General features: G+C 50.9%; 1 protein-coding gene across 1 annotated transcript; it reads right to left on the bottom strand.

Moving 5' to 3' along the window:
• Positions 1 to 6,559: 6,559 nt before the first annotated feature.
• LOC135816865 (mucin-2-like) lies at positions 6,560 to 20,856 on the bottom strand. Its single transcript, XM_065329967.1, has 3 exons — positions 19,941 to 20,856; positions 17,379 to 18,641; positions 6,560 to 7,341 (listed from the first exon to the last, which is right to left on the bottom strand). The coding sequence occupies exons 1-3, from the start codon at positions 20,854 to 20,856 to the stop codon at positions 6,560 to 6,562; spliced, it is 2,961 nt and encodes a 986-aa protein (XP_065186039.1).
• Positions 20,857 to 21,153: the final 297 nt, after the last annotated feature.

Genomic DNA, 21,153 nt, shown 5'->3' with positions numbered 1-21,153 from the left:
GGTGTCGGCATGGTGTTATGAGCAAGGTGTGTGATAGTGAATGGTGTGGGCAGGGTGTTTTGAGCAAGGTGTGTGAACGTGAATGGTGTGGGCAGGGTGTTATGAGCAAGGTGTGTGAACGTGAATGGTGTGGGCAGGGTGTTTTGAGCAAGGTGATTGAACGTGAATGGTGTGGGCAGGGTGTTATGAGCAAGGTGTGTGAACGTGAAAGGTGTGGGCTGGGTGGTGTGAGCAAGATGTGTGAACGTTAATGGTGTGGGCAGGTTTTTATGAGCAAGGTGTGTGGACGTGAATGGTGTGTGCAGGGTGTTATGAGCAAGGTGTGTGAACGTGAATGTTGTGGGCAGGGTGTTATGAGCAAGGTGTGTGAACGTGAATGGTGGGGGCAGGGTGTTTTAAGCAAGGTGTGTGAACGTGAATGGTGTGGGCATGGTGTTATGAGCAAGGTGTGTGAACGTGAATGGTGTGGGCAGGGTGTTTTGAGCAAGGTGATTGAACGTGAATGGTGTGGGCAGGGTGTTATGAGCAAGGTCTGTGAACGTGAATGGTGTGGGCTGGGTGTTATGAGCCAGATGTGTGAACGTTAATGGTGTGGGCAGGTTTTTATGAGCAAGGTGTGTGGACGTGAATGGTGTGTGCAGGGTGTTATGAGCAAGGTGTGTGAACGTGATTGGTGTGGGCAGGGTGTTATGAGCGAGGTGTGTAAACGTGAATGGTGTGGGCAGGGTGTGATGAGCAAGGTGTGTGAACGTAAATGGTGTGGGCAGGGTGTTTTGAGCAAGGTGTGTGAACGTGAATGGTGTGGGCAGGGTGTTATGAACAAGGTGTGTAAACATGAATGGTGTGGGCAGGGTGTTATGAGCAAGGTGTGTGTTCGTGAATGGTGTGAGCAGGGTGTTATGAGCAAGGTGTGTGAGCGTGAATTGTGTGGGCAGGGTGTTATGAGGAAGGTGTGTGAACGTGAATGTTGTGGGAAGGGTGTAATGAGCAAGGTGTGTAAACGTGAATGGTGTGGGTAGGGGGTTTTGAGCAAGGTGTTCGAGCGTGAATGGTGTTGGCAGGGTGTTAGGAGTAAGGTGTGTGAACGTGAATGGTGTAAGCAGGGTGTTATGAGGTAGGTGTGTGAACGTGAATGGTGTGGGCCGGGTGCTATGAGCAAGGCGTGTGAACTCGAATGATGTGGGCAGGGTGTTATGAGCAAGGTGCGGGAGCTTGAATGGTGTGGACAGGGTGTTATGAGCAAGGTGTGTGATAGTGAATAGTGAGGGCAGGGTTTTATGAGCAATGTGTGTGAACGTGAATGGTGTGGGCAGGGGTTATAAGTAAAGGTGCGGGAGCGTGAATGGTGTGGGGAGGGTGTTATGAGCAAGGTGTGTGAACGTGAATGGTGTGGGCAGGGTGTTATGAGCAAGGTGTGTGAACGTGAATGGTGTGGGCAGGTTGTTATGAGGAAGGTGTGTGAACGTAAATGGTGTGGGCAGGGTGGTATGAGCGAGGTGTGTAAACGTGAACGGTGTGGGCAGGGTGTGATGAGCAAGGTGTGTGAACATGAATGGTGAGGGCAGGGTGTTATGAGCAATGTGTGTGAACGTGAATGGTGTGGGCAGGGTGTTATGAGCAAGGTGTGTCAACGTGAATGTTGTGGGCAGGGTGTTATGAGCAAGGTGTGTGAACATGAATGGTGTGAGCAGGGTGTTTTGAGCAAGGTGTGTAACCGTGAATGGCGTGGGTAGGGTGTTTTGAGCAAGGTGTGTGAGCGTGAATGGTGTTGGCAGGGTGTTATGACCAAGGTGTGTGAACGTGAATGGTGTGGGCAGGGTGTTATGAGCAAGGTGTGGGAACGTGAATGGTGTGGGCAGGGTGTTATGTGCAAGGTGTTTGAACGTGAATGGAGTGGGCAGGGTGTTATGAGCAGAGTGTTTGATAGTGAATGGTGAGGGCAGGGTGTTATGAACAATGTGTGTGAACGTGAATGGTGTGGGCAGGGTGTTATTAGCAAGGTGCGGGAGCGTGAATGGTGTGGGCAGGGTGTTAGGAGCAAGGTGTGTGAACGCGAATGATGTCGGCAGGGTGTTATGAGCAAGTTGTTTGAACTGAATGGTGTGAGCAGGGTGTTATAAGCAAGGTGTGTGAACGTGAATGGTGTGGGCAGGGTGTTATGAGCAAGGTGTGTGAACGTAAATGGTGTGGGCAGTGTGTTATGAGCAAGGTGTGTGAACGCGAATGATGTGGACAGGGTGTTATGAGCAAGGTGTGTGAACGTGATGGGTGTGAGCAGGGTGTTATGAGCAAGGTGTGTAAACGTGAATTGTGTGGGCAGGGCGTTATGAACAAGGTGTGTGAACGTGAATGGTGTGAGCAGGGTGTTATGAGCAAGGTGTGTGAAAGTAAATGGTGTGGGCAGTGTGTTATGAGCAAGGTGTGTGAACGCGAATGATGTGGACAGGGTGTTATGAGCAAGGTGTGTGAACGTGATGGGTGTGAGCAGGGTGTTATGAGCAAGGTGTGTAAACGTGAATTGTGTGGGCAGGGCGTTATGAACAAGGTGTGTGAACGTGAATGGTGTGAGCAGGGTGTTACGAGCAAGGTGTGTGAACGTGAATGGTGTGGGCAGGGTGTTATGAGCAAGGTGTGTGAACGTGTGTTATGAGCAAGGTGTGTGAACGTGAATGGTGTGGGCAGGGTTTTATGAGCAAGGTGTTTGAGCGTGAATGGTGTGGGCAGGGTGTTTTGAGCAAGGTGCGGGAGCGTGAATGGTGTGGGCAGGGTGTTATGAGCAAGGTGTGTGATAGTGAATGGTGTGGGCAGGGTGTTATGAGCAATGTGTGTGAACGTGAATGGTGTGGGCAGGGTGTTATGAGCAAGGTGCAGGAGCGTTAATGGTGTGGGCAGGGGGTTATGGGCAAGGTGTTTGAACGTGAATGGTGTGGGCAGGGTGTTATGAGCAAGGTGTGTGAACGTGAATGGTGTCGGCATGGTGTTATGAGCAAGGTGTGTGAACGTGAATGGTGTGGGCAGGGTGTTATGAGCAAGGCGTGTGAACTCGAATGATGTGGGCAGGGTGTTATGAGCAAGGTGTGTGAACGTTAATGGTGTGGGCAGGTTTTTATGAGCAAGGTGTGTGGACGTGAATGGTGTGTGCAGGGTGTTATGAGCAAGGTGTGTGAACGTGAATGTTGTGGGCAGGGTGTTATGAGCAAGGTGTGTGAACGTGAATGGTGGGGGCAGGGTGTTTTAAGCAAGGTGTGTGAACGTGAATGGTGTGGGCTGGGTGTTATAAGCAAGGTGTGTGAACGTGAATGGTGTGGGCAGGGTGTTATGAGCAAGGTGTGCGAACGTGAATGGTGTGGGCAGGGTGTTTTGAGCAAGGTGATTGAACGTGAATGGTGTGGGCAGGGTGTTATGAGCAAGGTGTATGAGCGTGAATGGTGTGGGCAGGGTGTTATGAGCAAGGTGCGGGAGCGTGAATGGTGTGGGCAGGGTGTTATGAGCAAGGTGTGTGAACGTGAATGGTGTGGGCTGGGTGTTATGAGCAAGGTGTGTGAACGTGAATGGTGTGGGCAGGGTGTTATGAGCAAGGTGTGTGAACGTGAATGGTGGGGGCAGGGTGTTATGAGCAAGGTGTATGAGCGTGAATGGTGTGGGCAGGGTGTTATGAGCAAGGTGTGTGATAGTGAATGGTGAGGGCAGGGTGTTATGAGCAATGTGTGTGAACGTGAATGGTGTGGGCAGGGTGTTATGAGCAAGGTGCGGGAGCTTGAATGGTGTGGAAAGGGTGTTATGAGCAAGTTGTGTGATAGTGAATGGTGAGGGCAGGGTTTTATGAGCAATGTGTGTGAACGTGAATGGTGTGGGCAGGGAGTTATAAGTAAAGGTGCGGGAGCGTGATTGGTGTGGGCAGGGTGTTATGAGCAATGTGTGTGAACGTGAATCGTGTGGGGAGGGTGTTATGAGCAAGGTGTGTAAACATAAATGGTGTTGGTTGGGTGTTATGAGCACGGTGTGGGAACCTGAAAGGTGTGGGCAGGGTGTTATGAGCAAGGTGTGTGAACGTGAATGGTGTGGCCGGGGTGTTATGAGCGAGGTGTGTAAACGTGAATGGTGTGGGCAGGGTGTGATGAGCATAGCTGTGTGAACGTGAATGGTGTGGCCAGGGTGTTATGAACAAGGTGTGTGAACATGAATGGTGTGGGCAGGGTGTTATGAGCAAGGTGTGTGAACGTAAATGGTGTGGGCAGGGTGTTATGAGCAAGGTGTGTGAACGTGAATGGTGTCGGCATGGTGTTATGAGCAAGGTGTGTGATAGTGAATGGTGTGGGCAGAGTGTTTTGAGCTAGTTGTGTGATCGTGAATGGTGTGGGCAGGGCGTTATGAGCAAGGTGTGGGAACGTGAATGGTGTGGGATTGTGTTATAAGCAAGATGTGCGAACGTGAATGGTGTTGGCAGGGTATTATGAGCAAGGTGTGTGAACGTGAATCGTGTGGGCAGGGTGTTATGAGCAAGGTGTGTGAGCGTGAATGGTGTGGGCAGGGTGTTATGAGCAAGGTGCGTGGGAGTGAATGGTGTGGGCAGGGAGGTATGAGCAAGGTGTGTGATAGTGAATGGTGAGGGCAGAGTGTTATGAGCAATGTGTGTGAACGTGAATGTTGTTGGCAGGGTGTTTTTAGCAAGGTGCGGAAGCGCGTATGGTGTGGGCAGGGTGTTATGAGCAAGGTGTGTGAACGTGAATGGTGTGGGCTGGGTGTCATGAGCAAGATGTGTGAACGTTAATGGTGTGGGCAGGTTGTTATGAGCAAGGTTTGAGGACGTGAATGGTGTGTGCAGGGTGTTATGAGCAAGGTGTGTGAACGTGAATGGTGTGGGCAGGGTGTTATGAGCAAGGTGTGTGAACGTGAATGGTGTGGGCAGGATGTTATGAGCAAGGTGTGTGAACGTGATCGGTGAGGGCAGGGTATTATGAGCAAGGTGTGTGAACGTGAATGGTGTGGGCATGGTGTTATGAGCAAGGTGTGTGAACTCGAATGTTGTGGCAGGGTGTTTTGAGCAGGGTGTGTGAACGTGAATGGTGTGGGCAGGATGTTATGAGGAAGGTGTGTGAACGAGAATGGTGTGAGCCAGGTGTTATGAGCAAGGTGTGTGAACGTGAATGGTGTGGGCAGGGTGTTTTGAGCAAGGTGTGTGAACGTAAATGGTGTGGGCAGGGTGTTATGAGCAAGGTGTGTGAACGTGAATGGTGTGGGCAGGGTGTTTTGAGCAAGATGTGTGAACGTTAAGTGTGTGGGCAGGTTTTTATGAGCAAGGTGTGTGGACGTGAATGGTGTGTGCAGGGTGTTATGAGCAAGGTGTGTGAACGTGAATGGTGTGGGCAGGGTGTTATGAGCAAGGTGTGTGAACGTGAATGTTGTGGGCAGGGTATTATGAGCAAGGTGTGTGAACGTGAATGGTGTGGGCAGGGTGTTTTGAGCAAGGTGTGTGAACGTGAATGGTTTGGGCAGGGTGTTATGAGCAAGGTGTGTGAACGTGAATGGTGTGAGCAAGGTGTGGGAACGTGAATGGTGTGGGCAGGGTGTTATGAAGAAGGTGTGTGAACGTGAATGGTGTGGGCAGGGTGTTTTGAGCAAGGTGTGTGAACGTGAATGGTGTGGGCAGGGTGTTATGAGGAAGGTTAGTGAACGTGAATGGTGTGGGCAGGGTGTTTTGAGCTAGGTGTGCAAACGTGAATGGTGTGGACACGGTGTTGTGAGCTAGGTGTGTGAACGTGAATGGTGTGGGCAGGGTGTTATTAGCAAGGTGATTGAACGTGAATGGTGTGGGAAGGGTGTGATGAGCAAGGTGTGTGAACGTGAATGGTGTGAGCAGGGTGTTTTGACGTAGGTTTGTGAACGTGAATGGTGTGGGCAGGGTGTTATGAGCAAGGTGATTGAACGTGAATGGTGTGGGCAGGGTGTGATGAGCAAGGTGTGTGAACGTGAATGGTGTGAGCAGGGTGTTTTGACCTAGGTTTGTGAACGTGAAAGGTGTGGGCAGGGTGTTATGAGGAAGGTGTGTGAACGTGAATGGTGTGGGCAGGTTGTTATGAGGAAGGTGTGTGAACGTGAATTGTGTGGGCAGGTTGTTTTGAGCAAGGTGTGTGATAATGAATGGTTAAGGCAGGGTGTTATGAGCAATGTGTGTTCACGTGAATGGTGTGGGCAGGGTGTTATGAGCAAGGTGTGTGAACGTGAATGGTGTGGGCAGGGTGTTATGAGCAAGGTGTTTGAACGTGAATGGTGTGGGCAGGGTGTTATGAGCAAGGTGTGTGAACGTGAATGGTGTGGGCAGGGTGTTTTGAGCAAGGTGTGTGAACGTGAATGGTGTTGGCAGGGTGTTAAGAGCAAGGTGTGTGAACGTAAATGGTGTGAGCAGGGTGTTGTGAGCAAGGTGCGTGGGAGTGAATGGTGTGGGCAGGGGGTTATGAGCAAGGTGTGTGATAGTGAATGGTGAGGGCAGAGTGTTATGAGCAATGTGTGTGAACGTGAATGTTGTGGGCAGGGTGTTTTTAGCAAGGTGCGGGAGCGTTTATGGTGTGGGCAGGGTGTTCTGAGCAAGGTGTGTGAACGTGAATGGTGTGGGCTGGATGTCATGAGCAAGATGTGTGAACGTTAATGGTGTGGGCAGGTTGTTATGAGCGAGTTGTGTGAACGTGAATGGGGTGGGCAGGGTGTTATGAGGAAGGTGTGTGAACGTGAATGGTTTAGACAGGGTGTTGTGAGCAAGGTGTTTGAACGTGAATGGTGTGGGCAGGGTGTTATGAGCAAGGTGTGTGAACGTGAATGGTGTGGGCAGGGTTGTATTAGCAAGGTGATTGAACGTGAATGGTGTGGGCAGGGTGTGATGAGCAAGGTGTGTGAACGTGAATGGTGTGAGCAAGGTGTTGTGACCTAGGTTTGTTAACGTGAATGGTGTGGGCAGGGTGTTATTAGCAAGGTATGTGAACGTTAATGGTGTGGGCAGGGTGTTATGAGCAAGGTGTGTGAACGTGAAAGGTGTGGGCAGGGTGTTATGAGCAAGGTGTGTGAACGTGAATGGTGTGGGCAGGTTGTTATGAGCAAGTTGTGTGAACGTGAATGGGGTGGGCAGGGTGTTATGAGGTAGGTGTGTGAACGTGAATGGTTTAGACAGGGTGTTGTGAGCAAGGTGTTTGAACGTGAATGGTGTGGGCAGGGTGTTATGAGCAAGGTGTGTGAACGTGAATGGTGTGGGCAGGGTTGTATTAGCAAGGTGATTGAACGTGAATGGTGTGGGCAGGGTGTGATGAGCAAGGTGTGTGAACGTGAATGGTGTGAGCAGGGTGTTGTGACCTAGGTTTGTTAACGTGAATGGTGTGGGCAGGGTGTTATTAGCAAGGTATGTGAACGTTAATGGTGTGGGCAGGGTGTTATGAGCAAGGTGTGTGCACGTGAAAGGTGTGGGCAGGGTGTTATGAGCAAGGTGTGTGAACGTGAATGGTGTTGGCAGGGTGTTATGTGCAAGGTGTGTGAATGTTAATGGTGTGGGCAGGGTGTTGTGAGCAAGGTGCGTGGGAGTGAATGGTGTGGGCAGGGGGTTCTGAGCAAGGTGTGTGATAGTGAATGGTGAGGGCAGAGTGTTATAAGCAATGTGTGTGAACGTGAATGTTGTTGGGAGGGTGTTTTTAGCAAGGTGCGGGAGCGTGTGTTTAGTGTGGGTAGGGTGTTATGAGCAAGGTGTGTGAACGTGAATGGTGTGGGCTGGGTGTCGTGAGCAAGATGTGTGAACGTTAATGGTTTGGGCAGGTTGTTATGAGCAAGGTGTGAGGACGTGAATGGTGTGTGCAGGGTGTTATGAGCAAGGTGTGTGAACGTGAATGGTGTGGGCAGGGTGTTATGAGCAAGGTGTGTGAACATGAATGGTGTTGGCATGGTGTTATGAGCAAGGTGTGTGAACGTGAATGTTGTGGGCAGGGTGTTTTGAGCAAGGTGTGTGAACGTGAATGGTGTGGGCAGGGTGTTATGAGGAAGGTGTGTGGACGTGAATGGTGTGAGCAAGGTGTTATGAGCAAGGTGTGTGAACGTGAATGGTGTGGGCAGGGTGTGATGAGCAAGGTGTGTGAACGTGAATGGTGTGGGCAGGGTGTTTTGAGCAAGGTGTCTGAACGTGAATGGTTTGGGCAGGGTGTTATGAGCAAGGTGTGTGAACGTGAATGGTGTGGGCTGGGTGTTATGAGCAAGATGTGTGAACGTTAATGGTGTGGGCAGGTTTTTATGAGCAAGGTGTGTGGACGTGAATGGTGTGTGCAGGGTGGTATGAGCAAGGTGTGTGAATGTGAATGGTGTGGGCAGGGTTTTATGAGCAAGGTGTGTGAACGTGAATGGTGTGGGCAGGGTATTATGAGCAAGGTGTGTGAACGTGAATGGTTTGGGCAGGGTGTTATGAGCAAGGTGTGTGAACGTGAATGGTGTGAGCATGGTGTTCTGAGCAAGGTGTGTGAACGTGAATGGTGTGGGCAGGGTGTTATGAAGAAGGTGTGTGAACGGGAATGGTGTGGGCAGGGTGTTTTCAGCAAGGTGTGTGAACGTGAATGGTGTGGGCAGGGTGTTATGAGAAAGGTGTGTGAACGTGAATGGTGTGGGCAGGGTGTGATGAGCAAGGTGTGTGAACGTGAATGGTGTGAGCAGGGTGTTTTGACGTAGGTTCGTGAACGTGAATGGTGTGGGCAGGGTGTTATGAGCAAGGTGATTGAACGTGAATGGTGTGGGCAGGGTGTGATGAGCAAGGTGTGTGAACGTGAATGGTGTGAGCATGGTGTTTTGACCTAGGTTTGTGAACGTGAAAGGTGTGGGCAGGGTGTTATGAGGAAGGTGTGTGAACGTGAATGGTGTGGGCAGGGTGTTATGAGGAAGGTGTGTGAACGTGAATGGTGTGGGCAGGTTGTTTTGAGCAAGGTGTGTGATAGTGAATGGTGAGACAGGGTGTAATGAGCAATGTGTGTGAACATGAATGGTGTGGGCATGGTGTTATGAGCAAGGTGTGTGAACGTGAATGGTGTGGGCAGTGTGTTATGAGCAAGGTGTGTGATAGTGAATGGTGAGGGCAGGGTGTTATGAGCAATGTGTGTGAACGTTAATGGTGTGGGCAGGGTGTTATGAGCAAGGTGTGTGAACGTGAATGGTGTGGGCAGGGTGTTATGAGCAAGGTGTGTGAATGTTAATGGTGTGGGCAGGGTGTTATGAGCAAGGTGTGTGAACGTGTATGGTGTGGGCAGGGTGTTATGAGCAAGTTGTGTGAACGTGAATGGTGTTGGCAGGGTGTTATGAGCAAGGTGTGTGAACGTGAATGGTGTCGGCAGGGTGTTTTGAGCAAGGTGTGTGAACGTGAATGGTGTGGGCAGGGTGTTATGAGCATGGTTTGTGAACGTGAATGGTGTGGGCAGGGTGCTATGAGCAAGGTGTGTGAACGTGAAAGGTGTGGGCAGGGTGTTATGAGCCAGGTGTGTGAACGTGAATGGTGTGGGCAGGGTGTTTTGAGCAAGGTGTGTGAACGTGAATGGTGTTGGCAGGGTGTTATGAGCAAGAAGTGTGAACGTAAATGGTGTGGGCAGGGTATTGTGAGCAAGGTGCGTGGGAGTGAATGGTGTGGGCAGGGGGTTATGAGCAAGGTGTGTGATAGTGAATGGTGAGGGCAAAGTGTTATGAGCAATGTGTGTGAACGTGAATGTTGTGGGCAGGGTGTTTTTAGCAAGGTGCGGGAGCGTGTATGGTGTGGGCAGGGTGTTATGAGCAAGGTGTGTGAAAGTAAATGGTGTGGGCTGGATGTCATGAGCAAGATGTGTGAACGTGAATGGTGTGGGCAGGTTGTTATGAGCAAGGTGTGAGGACGTGAATGGTGTGTGCAGGGTGTTTTGAGCAAGGTGTGTGAACGTGAATGGTGTGGGCAGGGTGTTATGAGCAAGGTGTGTGAACGTGAATGGTGTGGGCAGGGTGTTATGAGCAAGGTGTGTGAACGGGATCGGTGTGGGCAGGGTATTATGAGCAAGGTGTGTGAACGTGAATGGTGTGGGCATGGTGTTATGAGCAAGGTGTGTGAACGTGAATGTTGTGGGCAGGGTGTTTTGAGCAAGGTGTGTGAACGTGAATGGTGTGGGCAGGGTGTTATGAGGAAGGTGTGTGAACGTGAATGGTGTGGGCAGGGTGTTTTGAGCAAGGTGTGTGAACGTGAATGGTGTAGACAGGGTCTTATGAGCAAGGTGTGTGAACGTGAATGGTGTGGGCAGGGTGTTATTAGCAAGGTGATTGAACGTGAATGGTGTGGGCAGGGTGTGATGAGCAAGGTGTGTGAACGTGAATGGTGTGAGCAGGGTGTTGTGACCTAGGTTTGTTAACGTGAATGGTGTGGGCAGGGTGTTATGAGGAAGGTGTGTGAACGTGAATGGTGTGGGCAGGGTGTTTTGAGCTAGTTGTGTGAACGTGAACGGTGTGGGCAGGGTGTTATGAGCAAGGTGTGTGAACGTGAATGGTGTGGGCAGGGTGTTATGAGCAAGGTGTGTGAACGTGAATGGTGTGGGCAGGGTGTTATGAGCAAGGTGTGTGAACGTGATCGGTGTGGGCAGGGTATTATGAGCAAGGTGTGTGAACGTGAATGGTGTGGGCAGGGTGTTATGAGCAAGGTGTGTGAACGTGAATGGTGTCGGCAGGGTGTTATGAGCATGGTATGTGAACGTGAATGGTGTGGGCAGGGTGCTATGAGCAAGGTGTGTGAACGTGAAAGGTGTGGGCAGGGTGTTATGAGCCAGGTGCGTGAGGGTGAATGGTGTGGGCAGGGTGTTATGAGCAAGGTGTGTGAACGTGAATGTTGTGGGCAGTGTGTTTTGAGCAAGGTGTGTGAACGTGAATGGTGTGGGCAGGGTGTTATGAGGAAGGTGTGTGAACGTGAATGGTGTGGGCAGTGTGTTTTGAGCTAGGTGTGTGAACGTGAATGGTTTAGACAGGGTTTTGTGAGCAAGGTGTTTGAACGTGAATGGTGTGGGCAGGGTCTCATGAGCAAGGTGTGTGAACGTGAATGGTGTGGGCAGGGTGTTATTAGCAAGGTGATTGAACGTGAATGGTGTGGGCAGGGTGTGATGAGCAAGGTGTGTGAACGTGAATGGTGTGAGCAGGGTGTTGTGACCTAGGTTTGTTAACGTGAATGGTGTGGGCAGGGTGTTATGAGGAAGGTGTGTGAACGTGAATGGTGTGGGCAGGGTGTTTTGAGCTAGTTGTATGAACGTGAACGGTGTGGGCAGGGTGTTATGAGCAAGGTGTGTGAACGTTAATGGTGTGCGCAGGATGTTATGAGCAAGGTGTGTGAACGTGAAAGGTGTGGGCAGGGTGTTATGAGCAAGGTGTGTGAACGTGAATGGTGTTGGCAGGGTGTTATGTGCAAGGTGTGTGAATGTAAATGGTGTGGGCAGGGTGTTGTGAGCAAGGTGCGTGGGAGTGAATGGTGTGGGCAGGGGATTATGAGCAAGGTGTGTGATAGTGAATGGTGAGGGCAGAGTGTTATGAGCAATGTGTGTGAACGTGAATGTTGTTGGGAGGGTGTTTTTAGCAAGGTGCGGGAGCGTGTATGGTGTGGGCTGGGTGTCATGAGCAAGATGTGTGAACGTTAATGGTGTGGGCAGGTTAATATGAGCAAGGTGTGAGGACGTGAATGGTGTGTGCAGGGTGTTATGAGCAAGGTGTGTGAACGTGAATGGTGTGGGCAGGGTGGTATGAGCAAGGTGTGTGAACGTGAATGGTGTGGGCATGGTGTTATGAGCAAGGTGTGTGAACGTGAATGTTGTGGGCAGGGTGTTTTGAGCAAGGTGTGTGAACGTGAATGGTGTGGGCAGGGTGTTATGAGGAAGGTGTGTGAACGTGAATGGTGTAGGCAAGGTGTTATGAGCAAGGTGTGTGAACGTGAATGGTGTGGGCAGGGTGTGATGAGCAAGGTGTGTGAACGTGAATGGTGTGGGCAGGGTGTTTTGAGCAAGGTGTGTGAACGTGAATGGTGTGGGCAGGGTGTTATGAGCAAGGTGTGTGAACGTGAATGGTGTGGGCTGGGTGTTATGAGCAAGAGTTGTGAACGTTAATGGTGTGGGCAGGTTTTTATGAGCAAGGTGTGTGGACGTGAATGGTGTGTGAAGGGTGTTATGAGCAAGGTGTGAACGTGAATGGTGTGGGCAGGGTGTTATGAGCAAGGTGTGTGGACGTGAATGGTGTGGGCGGGGTATTATGAGCAAGGTGTGTGAACGTGAATGGTTTGGGCAGGGTATTATGAGCAAGGTGTGTGAACGTGAATAGTGTGGGCTGGGTGTTACGAGCAAGATGTGTGAACGTTAATGGTGTGGGCAGGTTTTTATGAGCAAGGTGTGTGGACGTGAATGGTGTGTGAAGGGTGTTATGAGCAAGGTGTGAACGTGAATGGTGTGGGCAGGGTGTTATGAGCAAGGTGTGTGGACGTGAATGGTGTGGGCAGGGTATTATGAGCAAGGTGTGTGAACGTGAATGGTGTGAGAATGGTGTTCTGAGCAAGGTGTGTGAACGTGAATGGTGTGGGCAGGGTGTTATGAAGAAGGTGTGTGAACGGGAATGGTGTGGGCAGGGTGTTTTGAGCAAGGTGTGTGAACGTGAATGGTGTGGGCAGGGTGTTATGAGGAAGGTGTGTGAACGTGAATGGTGTGGGCAGGGTGTGATGAGCAAGGTGTGTGAACGTGAATGGTGTGAGCAGGGTGTTTTGACCTAGGTTTGTGAACGTGAAAGGTGTGGGCAGGGTGTTATGAGGAAGGTGTGTGAACGTGAATGGTGTGGGCAGGGTGTTATGAGGAAGGTGTGTGAACGTGAATGGTGTGGGCAGGTAGTTTTGAGCAAGGTGTGTGATAGTGAATGGTGAGGGCAGGGTGTTGTGAGCAATGTGTGTGAACGTGAATGGTGTGGGCAGGGTGTTATGAGCAAGGTGTGTGAACGTGAATGGTGTGGGCAGGGTGTTATGAGCAAGGTGTGTGATAGTGAGTGGTGAGGGCAGGGTGTTATGAGCAATGTGTGTGAACGAACGTGAATGGTGTGGGCAGGGTGTTATGAGAAAGGTGTGTGAACGTGAATGGTGTGGGCAGGGTGTTATGAGCAAGGTGTGTGAATGTAAATGGTGTGGGCAGGGTGTTATGAGCAAGGTGTGTGAACGTGTATGGTGTGGGCAGGGTGTTATGAGCAAGTTGTGTGAACGTGAATGGTGTGGGCAGGGTGTTATGAGCTAGGTGTGTGAACGTGAATGGTGTCGGCAGGGTGTTATGAGCATGGTATGTGAACGTGAAAGGTGTGGGCAGGGTGTTATGAGCCAGGTGCGTGAGCGTGAATGGTGTGGGCAGGGTGTTATGAGCAAGGTGTGTGAACGTGAATGGTGTGGGCAGGTTGTTTCGAGCAAGGTGTGTGAACGTGAATGGTGTTGGCAGGGTTTTATGAGCAAGGAGTGTGAACGTAAATGGTGTGGGCAGGGTATTGTGAGCAAGGTGCGTGGGAGTGAATGGTGTGGGCAGGGGGTTATGAGCAAGGTGTGTGATAGTGAATGGTGAGGGCAAAGTGTTATGAGCAATGTGTGTGAACGTGAATGTTGTGGGCAGGGTGTTTTTAGCAAGGTGCGGGAGCGTGTATGGTGTGGGCAGGGTTTTATGAGCAAGGTGTGTGAACGTAAATGGTGTGGGCTGGATGTCATGAGCAAGATGTGTGAACGTTAATGGTGTGGGCAGGTTGTTATGAGCAAGGTGTGAGGACGTGAATGGTGTGTGCAGGGTGTTATGAGCAAGGTGTGTGAACGTGAATGGTGTGGGCAGGGTGTTATGAGCAAGGTGTGTGAACATGAATGGTGTGGGCAGGGTGTTATGAGCAAGGTGTGTGAACGTGATCGGTGTGGGCAGGGTATTATGAGCAAGGTGTGTGAACGTGAATGGTGTGGGCATGGTGTTATGAGCAAGGTGTGTGAACGTGAATGGTGTGGGTAGGGTGTTTTGAGCTAGGTGTGTGAACGTGAATGGTGTAGACAGGGTGTTGTGAGCAAGGTGTTTGAACGTAAATGGTGTGGGCAGGGTCTTATGAGCAAGGTGTGTGAACGTGAATGGTGTGGGCAGGGTGTTATTTGCAAGGTGATTGAACGTGAATGGTGTGGGCAGGGTGTGATGAGCGAGGTGTGTGAACGTGAATGGTGTGAGCAGGGTGTTGTGACCTAGGTTTGTTAACGTGAATGGTGTGGGCAGGGTGTTATAAGTAAGGTGTGTGAACGTGAATGGTGTGGGCAGGGTGTTTTGAGCTAGTTGTGTGAACGTGAACGGTGTGGGCAGGGTGTTATGAGCAAGGTGTGTGAACGTGAATGGTGTGGGCAGGGTGTTATGAGCAAGGTGTGTGAACGTGAAAGGTGTGGGCAGGGTGTTATGAGAAAGGTGTGTGAACGTGAATGGTGTGGGCAGGGTGTTTTGAGCAAGGTGTGTGAACGTGAATGGTGTTGGCAGGGTGTTATGTGCAAGGTATTCGAATGTAAATGGTGTGGGCAGGGTGTTATGAGCAAGGTGTGTGAATGTAAATGGTGTGGGCAGGGTGTTTTTAGCAAGGTGCGGGAGCGTGTATGGTGTGGGCAGGGTGTTATGAGCAAGGTGTGTGAACGTAAATGGTGTGGGCTGGATGTCATGAGCAAGATGTGTGAACGTTAATGGTGTGGGCAGGTTGTTATGAGCAAGGTGTGAGGACGTGAATGGTGTGTGCAGGGTGTTATGAGCAAGGTGTGTGAACGTGAATGGTGTGGGCAGGGTGTTATGAGCAAGGTGTGTGAACGTGAATGGTGTGGGCAGGGTTTTATGACCAAGGTGTGTGAACGTGACCGGTGTGGGCAGGGTATTATGAGCAAGGTGTGTGAACGTGAATGGTGTGGGCATGGTGTTATGAGCAAGGTGTGTGAACGTGAATGTTGTGGGCAGGGTGTTTTGAGCAAGGTGTTTGAACGTGAATGGTGTGGGCAGGGTGTTATGAGGAAGGTGTGTGAACGTGAATGGTGTGGGTAGGGTGTTTTGAGCTAGGTGTGTGAACGTGAATGGTGTAGACAGGGTGTTGTGAGCAAGGTGTTTGAACGTGAATGGTGTGGGCAGGGTGTTATGAGAAAGGTGTGTGAACGTGAATGGTGTGGGCAGGGTGTTTTGAGCAAGGTGTGTGAACGTGAAAGGTGTGGGCAGGGTGTTATGAGAAAGGTGTGTGAACGTGAATGGTGTGGGCAGGGTGTTTTGAGCAAGGTGTGTGAACGTGAATGGTGTTGGCAGGGTGTTATGTGCAAGGTATTCGAATGTAAATGGTGTGGGCAGGGTGTTATGAGCAAGGTGTGTGAATGTAAATGGTGTGGGCAGGGTGTTTTTAGCAAGGTGCGGGAGCGTGTATGGTGTGGGCAGGGTGTTATGAGCAAGGTGTGTGAACGTAAATGGTGTGGGCTGGATGTCATGAGCAAGATGTGTGAACGTTAATGGTGTGGGCACGTTGTTATGAGCAAGGTGTGAGGACGTGAATGGTGTGTGCAGGGTGTTATGAGCAAGGTGTGTGAACGTGAATGGTGTGGGCAGGGTGTTATGGGCAAGGTGTGTGAACGTGAATGGTGTGGGCAGGGTTTTATGACCAAGGTGTGTGAACGTGACCGGTGTGGGCAGGGTATTATGAGCAAGGTGTGTGAACGTGAATGGCGTGGGCATGGTGTTATGAGCAAGGTGTGTGAACGTGAATGTTGTGGGCAGGGTGTTATGAGGAAGGTGTGTGAACGTGAATGGTGTGGGTAGGGTGTTTTGAGCTAGGTGTGTGAACGTGAATGGTGTAGACAGGGTGTTGTGAGCAAGGTGTTTGAACGTGAATGGTGTGGGCAGGGTCTTATGAGCTAGGTGTGTGAACGTGAATGGTGTGGGCAGGGTGTTATTAGCAAGGTGATTGAACGTGAATGGTGTGGGCAGGGTGTGATGAGCAAGGTGTGTGAACGTGAATGGTGTGAGCAGGTTGTTGTGACCTAGGTTTGTTAACGTGAATGGTGTGGGCAGGGTGTTATGAGCAAGGTGTGTGAACGTGATCAGTGTGGGCAGGGTGTTATGAGCAAGGTGTGTGAGCGTGAATGGTGTGGGCAGGGTGTTATGAGAAAGTTGTGTGAACGTGAATGGTGTTGGCAGGGTGTTATGAGCAAGGTGTGTGAACGTGAATGGTGTGGGCAGGGTGTTATGAGCAAGGTGTGTGAACGTGAATGGTGTGGGCAGGGTGTTATGAGCAAGGTGTGTGAACGTGATCGGTGTGGGCAGGGTATTATGAGCAAGGTTTGTGAACGTGAATGGTGTGGGCATGGTGTTATGAGCAAGGTGTGTGAACGTGAATGTTGTCGGCAGGGTGTTATGAGCATGGTATGTGAACGTGAATGGTGTGGGCAGGGTGCTATGAGCAAGGTGTGTGAACGTGAAAGGTGTGGGCAGGGTGTTATGAGCCAGGTGCGTAAGCGTAAAAGGTGTGGGCAGGGTGTTATGAGCAAGGTGTGTGAACGTGAATGGTGTGGGCAGGGTGTTTTGAGCAAGGTGTGTGAACGTGAATGGTGTTGGCAGGGTGTTATGAGCAAGGAGTGTGAACGTAAAATGGTTTGGGCAGGGTTTTGTGAGCAAGGTGCGTGGGAGTGAATGGTGTGGGCAGGGGGTTATGAGCAAGGTGTGTGATAGTGAATGGTGAGGGCAAAGTGTTATGAGCAATGTGTGTGAACGTGAATGTTGTGGGCAGGGTGTTTTTAGCAAGGTGCGGGAGCGTGTATGGTGTGGGCAGGGTGTTATGAGCAAGGTGTGTGAACGTGAATGGTGTGGGCTGGATGTCATGAGCAAGATGTGGGAACGTTAACGGTGTGGGCAGGTTGTTATGAGCAAGGTGTGAGGACGTGAATGGTGTGTGCAGGGTGTTATGAGCAAGGTGTGTGAACGTGAATGGTGTGGGCAGGGTGTTATGAGCAAGGGGTGTGAACGTGAATGGTGTGGGCAGGGTATTATGAGCAAGGTGTGTGAACGTGATCGGTGTGGGCAGGGTATTATGAGCAAGGTGTGTGAACGTGAATGGTGTTGGCATGGTGTTATGAGTAAGGTGTGTGAACGTGAATGTTGTGGGCAGGGTGTTTTGAGCAAGGTGTGTGAACGTGAACGGTGTGGGCAGGGTGTTATGAGGAAGGTGTGTGAACTTGAATGGTGTGGGCAGGGTGTTTTGAGCTAGGTGTGTGAACGTGAATGGTGTAGACAGGGTGTTGCGAGCAAGGTGTTTGAACGTGAATGGTGTGGGCAGGGTCTTATGAGCAAGGTGTGTGAACGTGAATGGTGTGGGCAGGGTGTTACTGGCAAGGTGATTGAACGTGAATGGTGTGGGCAGGGTGTGATGAGCAAGGTGTGTGAACGTGAATGGTGTGAGCAGGGTGTTGTGACCTAGGTTTGTTAACGTGAATGGTGTGGGCAGGGTGTTATGAGGAAGATGTGTGAACGTGAATGGTGTGGGCAGGGTGTTTTGAGCTAGTTGTGAGAACGTGAACGGTGTGGGCAGGGTGTTATGAGCAAGGTGTGTGAACGTGAATGGTGTGGGCAGGGTGTTATGAGCAAGGTGTGTGAACGTGAAAGGTGTGGGCAGGGTGTTATGAGCAAGGTGTGTGAACGTGAATGGTGTAGGCAGGGTGTTTTGGGCAAGGTGTGTGAACGTGAATGGTGTTGGCAGGGTGTTATGTGCAAGGTGTTCGAATGTAAATGGTGTGGGCAGGGTGTTGTGAGCAAGGTGCGTTGGAGTGAATGGTGTGGGCAGGGGGTTATGAGCAAGGTGTGTGATAGTGAATGGTGAGGGCAGAGTGTTATGAGCAATGTGTGTGAACGTGAATGTTGTTGGCAGGGTGTTTTTAGCAAGGTGCGGGAGCGTGTATGGTGTGGGCAGGGTGTTATGAGCAAGGTGTGTGAACGTGAATGGTGTGGGCAGGGTGTTATGAGCAAGGTGTGTGAACGTGAATGGTGTGGGCTGGGTGTCATGAGCAAGATGTGTGAACGTTAATGGTGTGGACAGGTTGTTATGAGCAAGGTGTGAGGACGTGAATGGTGTGTGCAGGGTGTTATGAGCAAGGTGTGTGAACGTGGATGGTGTGGGCAGGGTGTTATAAGCAAGGTGTGTGAACGTGAAAGGTGTGGGCACGGTGGTATGATCCAGGTGCGTTAGCGTGAATGGTGTGGGCAGGGTATTATGAGCAAGGTGTGTGAACGTGAATGGTGTTGGCATGGTGTTATGAGTAAGGTGTGTGAACGTGAATGTTGTGGGCAGGGTGTTTTGAGCAAGGTGTGTGAACGTGAACGGTGTGGGCAGGGTGTTATGAGGAAGGTGTGTGAACTTGAATGGTGTGGGCAGGGTGTTTTGAGCTAGGTGTGTGAACGTGAATGGTGTAGACAGGGTGTTGTGAGCAAGGTGTTTGAACGTGAATGGTGTGGGCAGGGTCTTATGAGCTAGGTGTGTGAACGTGAATGGTGTGGGCAGGGTGTTATTAGCAAGGTGATTGAACGTGAATGGTGTGGGCAGGGTGTGTAGAGCAAGGTGTGTGAACGTGAATGGTGTGAGCAGGTTGTTGTGACCTAGGTTTGTTAACGTGAATGGTGTGGGCAGGGTGTTATGAGCAAGGTGTGTGAACGTGATCAGTGTGGGCAGGGTGTTATGAGCAAGGTGTGTGAGCGTGAATGGTGTGGGCAGGGTGTTATGAGAAAGTTGTGTGAACGTGAATGGTGTTGGCAGGGTGTTATGAGCAAGGTGTGTGAACGTGAATGGTGTGGGCAGGGTGTTATGAGCAAGGTGTGTGAACGTGAATGGTGTGGGCAGGGTGTTATGAGCAAGGTGTGTGAACGTGATCGGTGTGGGCAGGGTATTATGAGCAAGGTGTGTGAACGTGAATGGTGTGGGCATGGTGTTATGAGCAAGGTGTGTGAACGTGAATGTTGTCGGCAGGGTGTTATGAGCATGGTATGTGAACGTGAATGGTGTGGGCAGGGTGCTATGAGCAAGGTGTGTGAACGTGAAAGGTGTGGGCAGGGTGTTATGAGCCAGGTGCGTAAGCGTGAATGGTGTGGGCAGGGTGTTATGAGCAAGGTGTGTGAACGTGAATGGTGTGGGCAGGGTGTTTTGAGCAAGGTGTGTGAACGTGAATGGTGTTGGCAGGGTGTTATGAGCAAGGAGTGTGAACGTAAATGGTTTGGGCAGGGTTTTGTGAGCAAGGTGCGTGGGAGTGAATGGTGTGGGCAGGGGGTTATGAGCAAGGTGTGTGATAGTGAATGGTGAGGGCAAAGTGTTATGAGCAATGTGTGTGAACGTGAATGTTGTGGGCAGGGTGTTTTTAGCAAGGTGCGGGAGCGTGTATGGTGTGGGCAGGGTGTTATGAGCAAGGTGTGTGAACGTGAATGGTGTGGGCTGGATGTCATGAGCAAAATGTGGGAACGTTAACGGTGTGGGCAGGTTGTTATGAGCAAGGTGTGAGGACGTGAATGGTGTGTGCAGGGTGTTATGAGCAAGGTGTGTGAACGTGAATGGTGTGGGCAGGGTGTTATGAGCAAGGGGTGTGAACGTGAATGGTGTGGGCAGGGTATTATGAGCAAGGTGTGTGAACGTGATCGGTGTGGGCAGGGTGTTATGAGTAAGGTGTGTGAACGTGAATGTTGTGGGCAGGGTGTTTTGAGCAAGGTGTGTGAACGTGAACGGTGTGGGCAGGGTGTTATGAGGAAGGTGTGTGAACTTGAATGGTGTGGGCAGGGTGTTTTGAGCTAGGTGTGTGAACGTGAATGGTGTAGACAGGGTGTTGCGAGCAAGGTGTTTGAACGTGAATGGTGTGGGCAGGGTCTTATGAGCAAGGTGTGTGAACGTGAATGGTGTGGGCAGGGTGTTACTGGCAAGGTGATTGAACGTGAATGGTGTGGGCAGGGTGTGATGAGCAAGGTGTGTGAACGTGAATGGTGTGAGCAGGGTGTTGTGACCTAGGTTTGTTAACGTGAATGGTGTGGGCAGGGTGTTATGAGGAAGGTGTGTGAACGTGAATGGTGTGGGCAGGGTGTTTTGAGCTAGTTGTGAGAACGTGAACGGTGTGGGCAGGGTGTTATGAGCAAGGTGTGTGAACGTGAATGGTGTGGGCAGGGTGTTATGAGCAAGGTGTGTGAACGTGAAAGGTGTGGGCAGGGTGTTATGAGCAAGGTGTGTGAACGTGAATGGTGTAGGCAGGGTGTTTTGAGCAAGGTGTGTGAACGTGAATGGTGTTGGCAGGGTGTTATGTGCAAGGTGTTCGAATGTAAATGGTGTGGGCAGGGTGTTGTGAGCAAGGTGCGTTGGAGTGAATGGTGTGGGCAGGGGGTTATGAGCAAGGTGTGTGATAGTGAATGGTGAGGGCAGAGTGTTATGAGCAATGTGTGTGAACGTGAATGTTGTTGGCAGGGTGTTTTTAGCAAGGTGCGGGAGCGTGTATGGTGTGGGCAGGGTGTTATGAGCAAGGTGTGTGAACGTGAATGGTGTGGGCTGGGTGTCATGAGCAAGATGTGTGAACGTTAATGGTGTGGGCAGGTTGTTATGAGCAAGGTGTGAGGACGTGAATGGTGTGGGCAGGGTGTTATGAGCAAGGTGTGTGAACGTGAATGGTGTGGGCAGGGTGTTATGAGCAAGGTGTATGAACGTGAAAGGTGTGGGCACGGTGGTATGATCCAGGTGCGTTAGCGTGAATGGTGTGGGCAGGGTATTATGAGCAAGGTGTGTGAACGTGAATGGTGTGGGCAGGTTGTTATGAGCAAGGTGTATGAACGTGAAAGGTGTGGGCATTGTGTTATGAGCAAGGTTTGTGATCTTGAATCGTGTGGGGAGGGTGTTATGAGCAAGGTGTGTGAACGTGAATGGTGTGGGCAGGGTGTTATGAGCAAGGTGAGTGAGCGTGAATGGTGTGGGCAGGAGGCTGTGGAGACATGTTTAGGTCACACTGTGGTTTTGAGGAGATACTCGTTCTTGTTTCGGCACTTGGACACCATTTCTGAGCACTTGTTGAGGCTGGATGGTGACCCTAGCGTGTTCAGGATGTGATACTTTTCTCCGGTACAGAGGGAACACCGCTTCGTGATATTG

Source organism: Sycon ciliatum, chromosome 5, assembly GCF_964019385.1.
Source record: "Sycon ciliatum chromosome 5, ocSycCili1.1, whole genome shotgun sequence".
NCBI lineage: Eukaryota > Metazoa > Porifera > Calcarea > Leucosolenida > Sycettidae > Sycon > Sycon ciliatum.
Note: the sequence above shows the minus strand (reverse complement) of the source record. Positions and strands in the feature narration are given on the sequence as shown.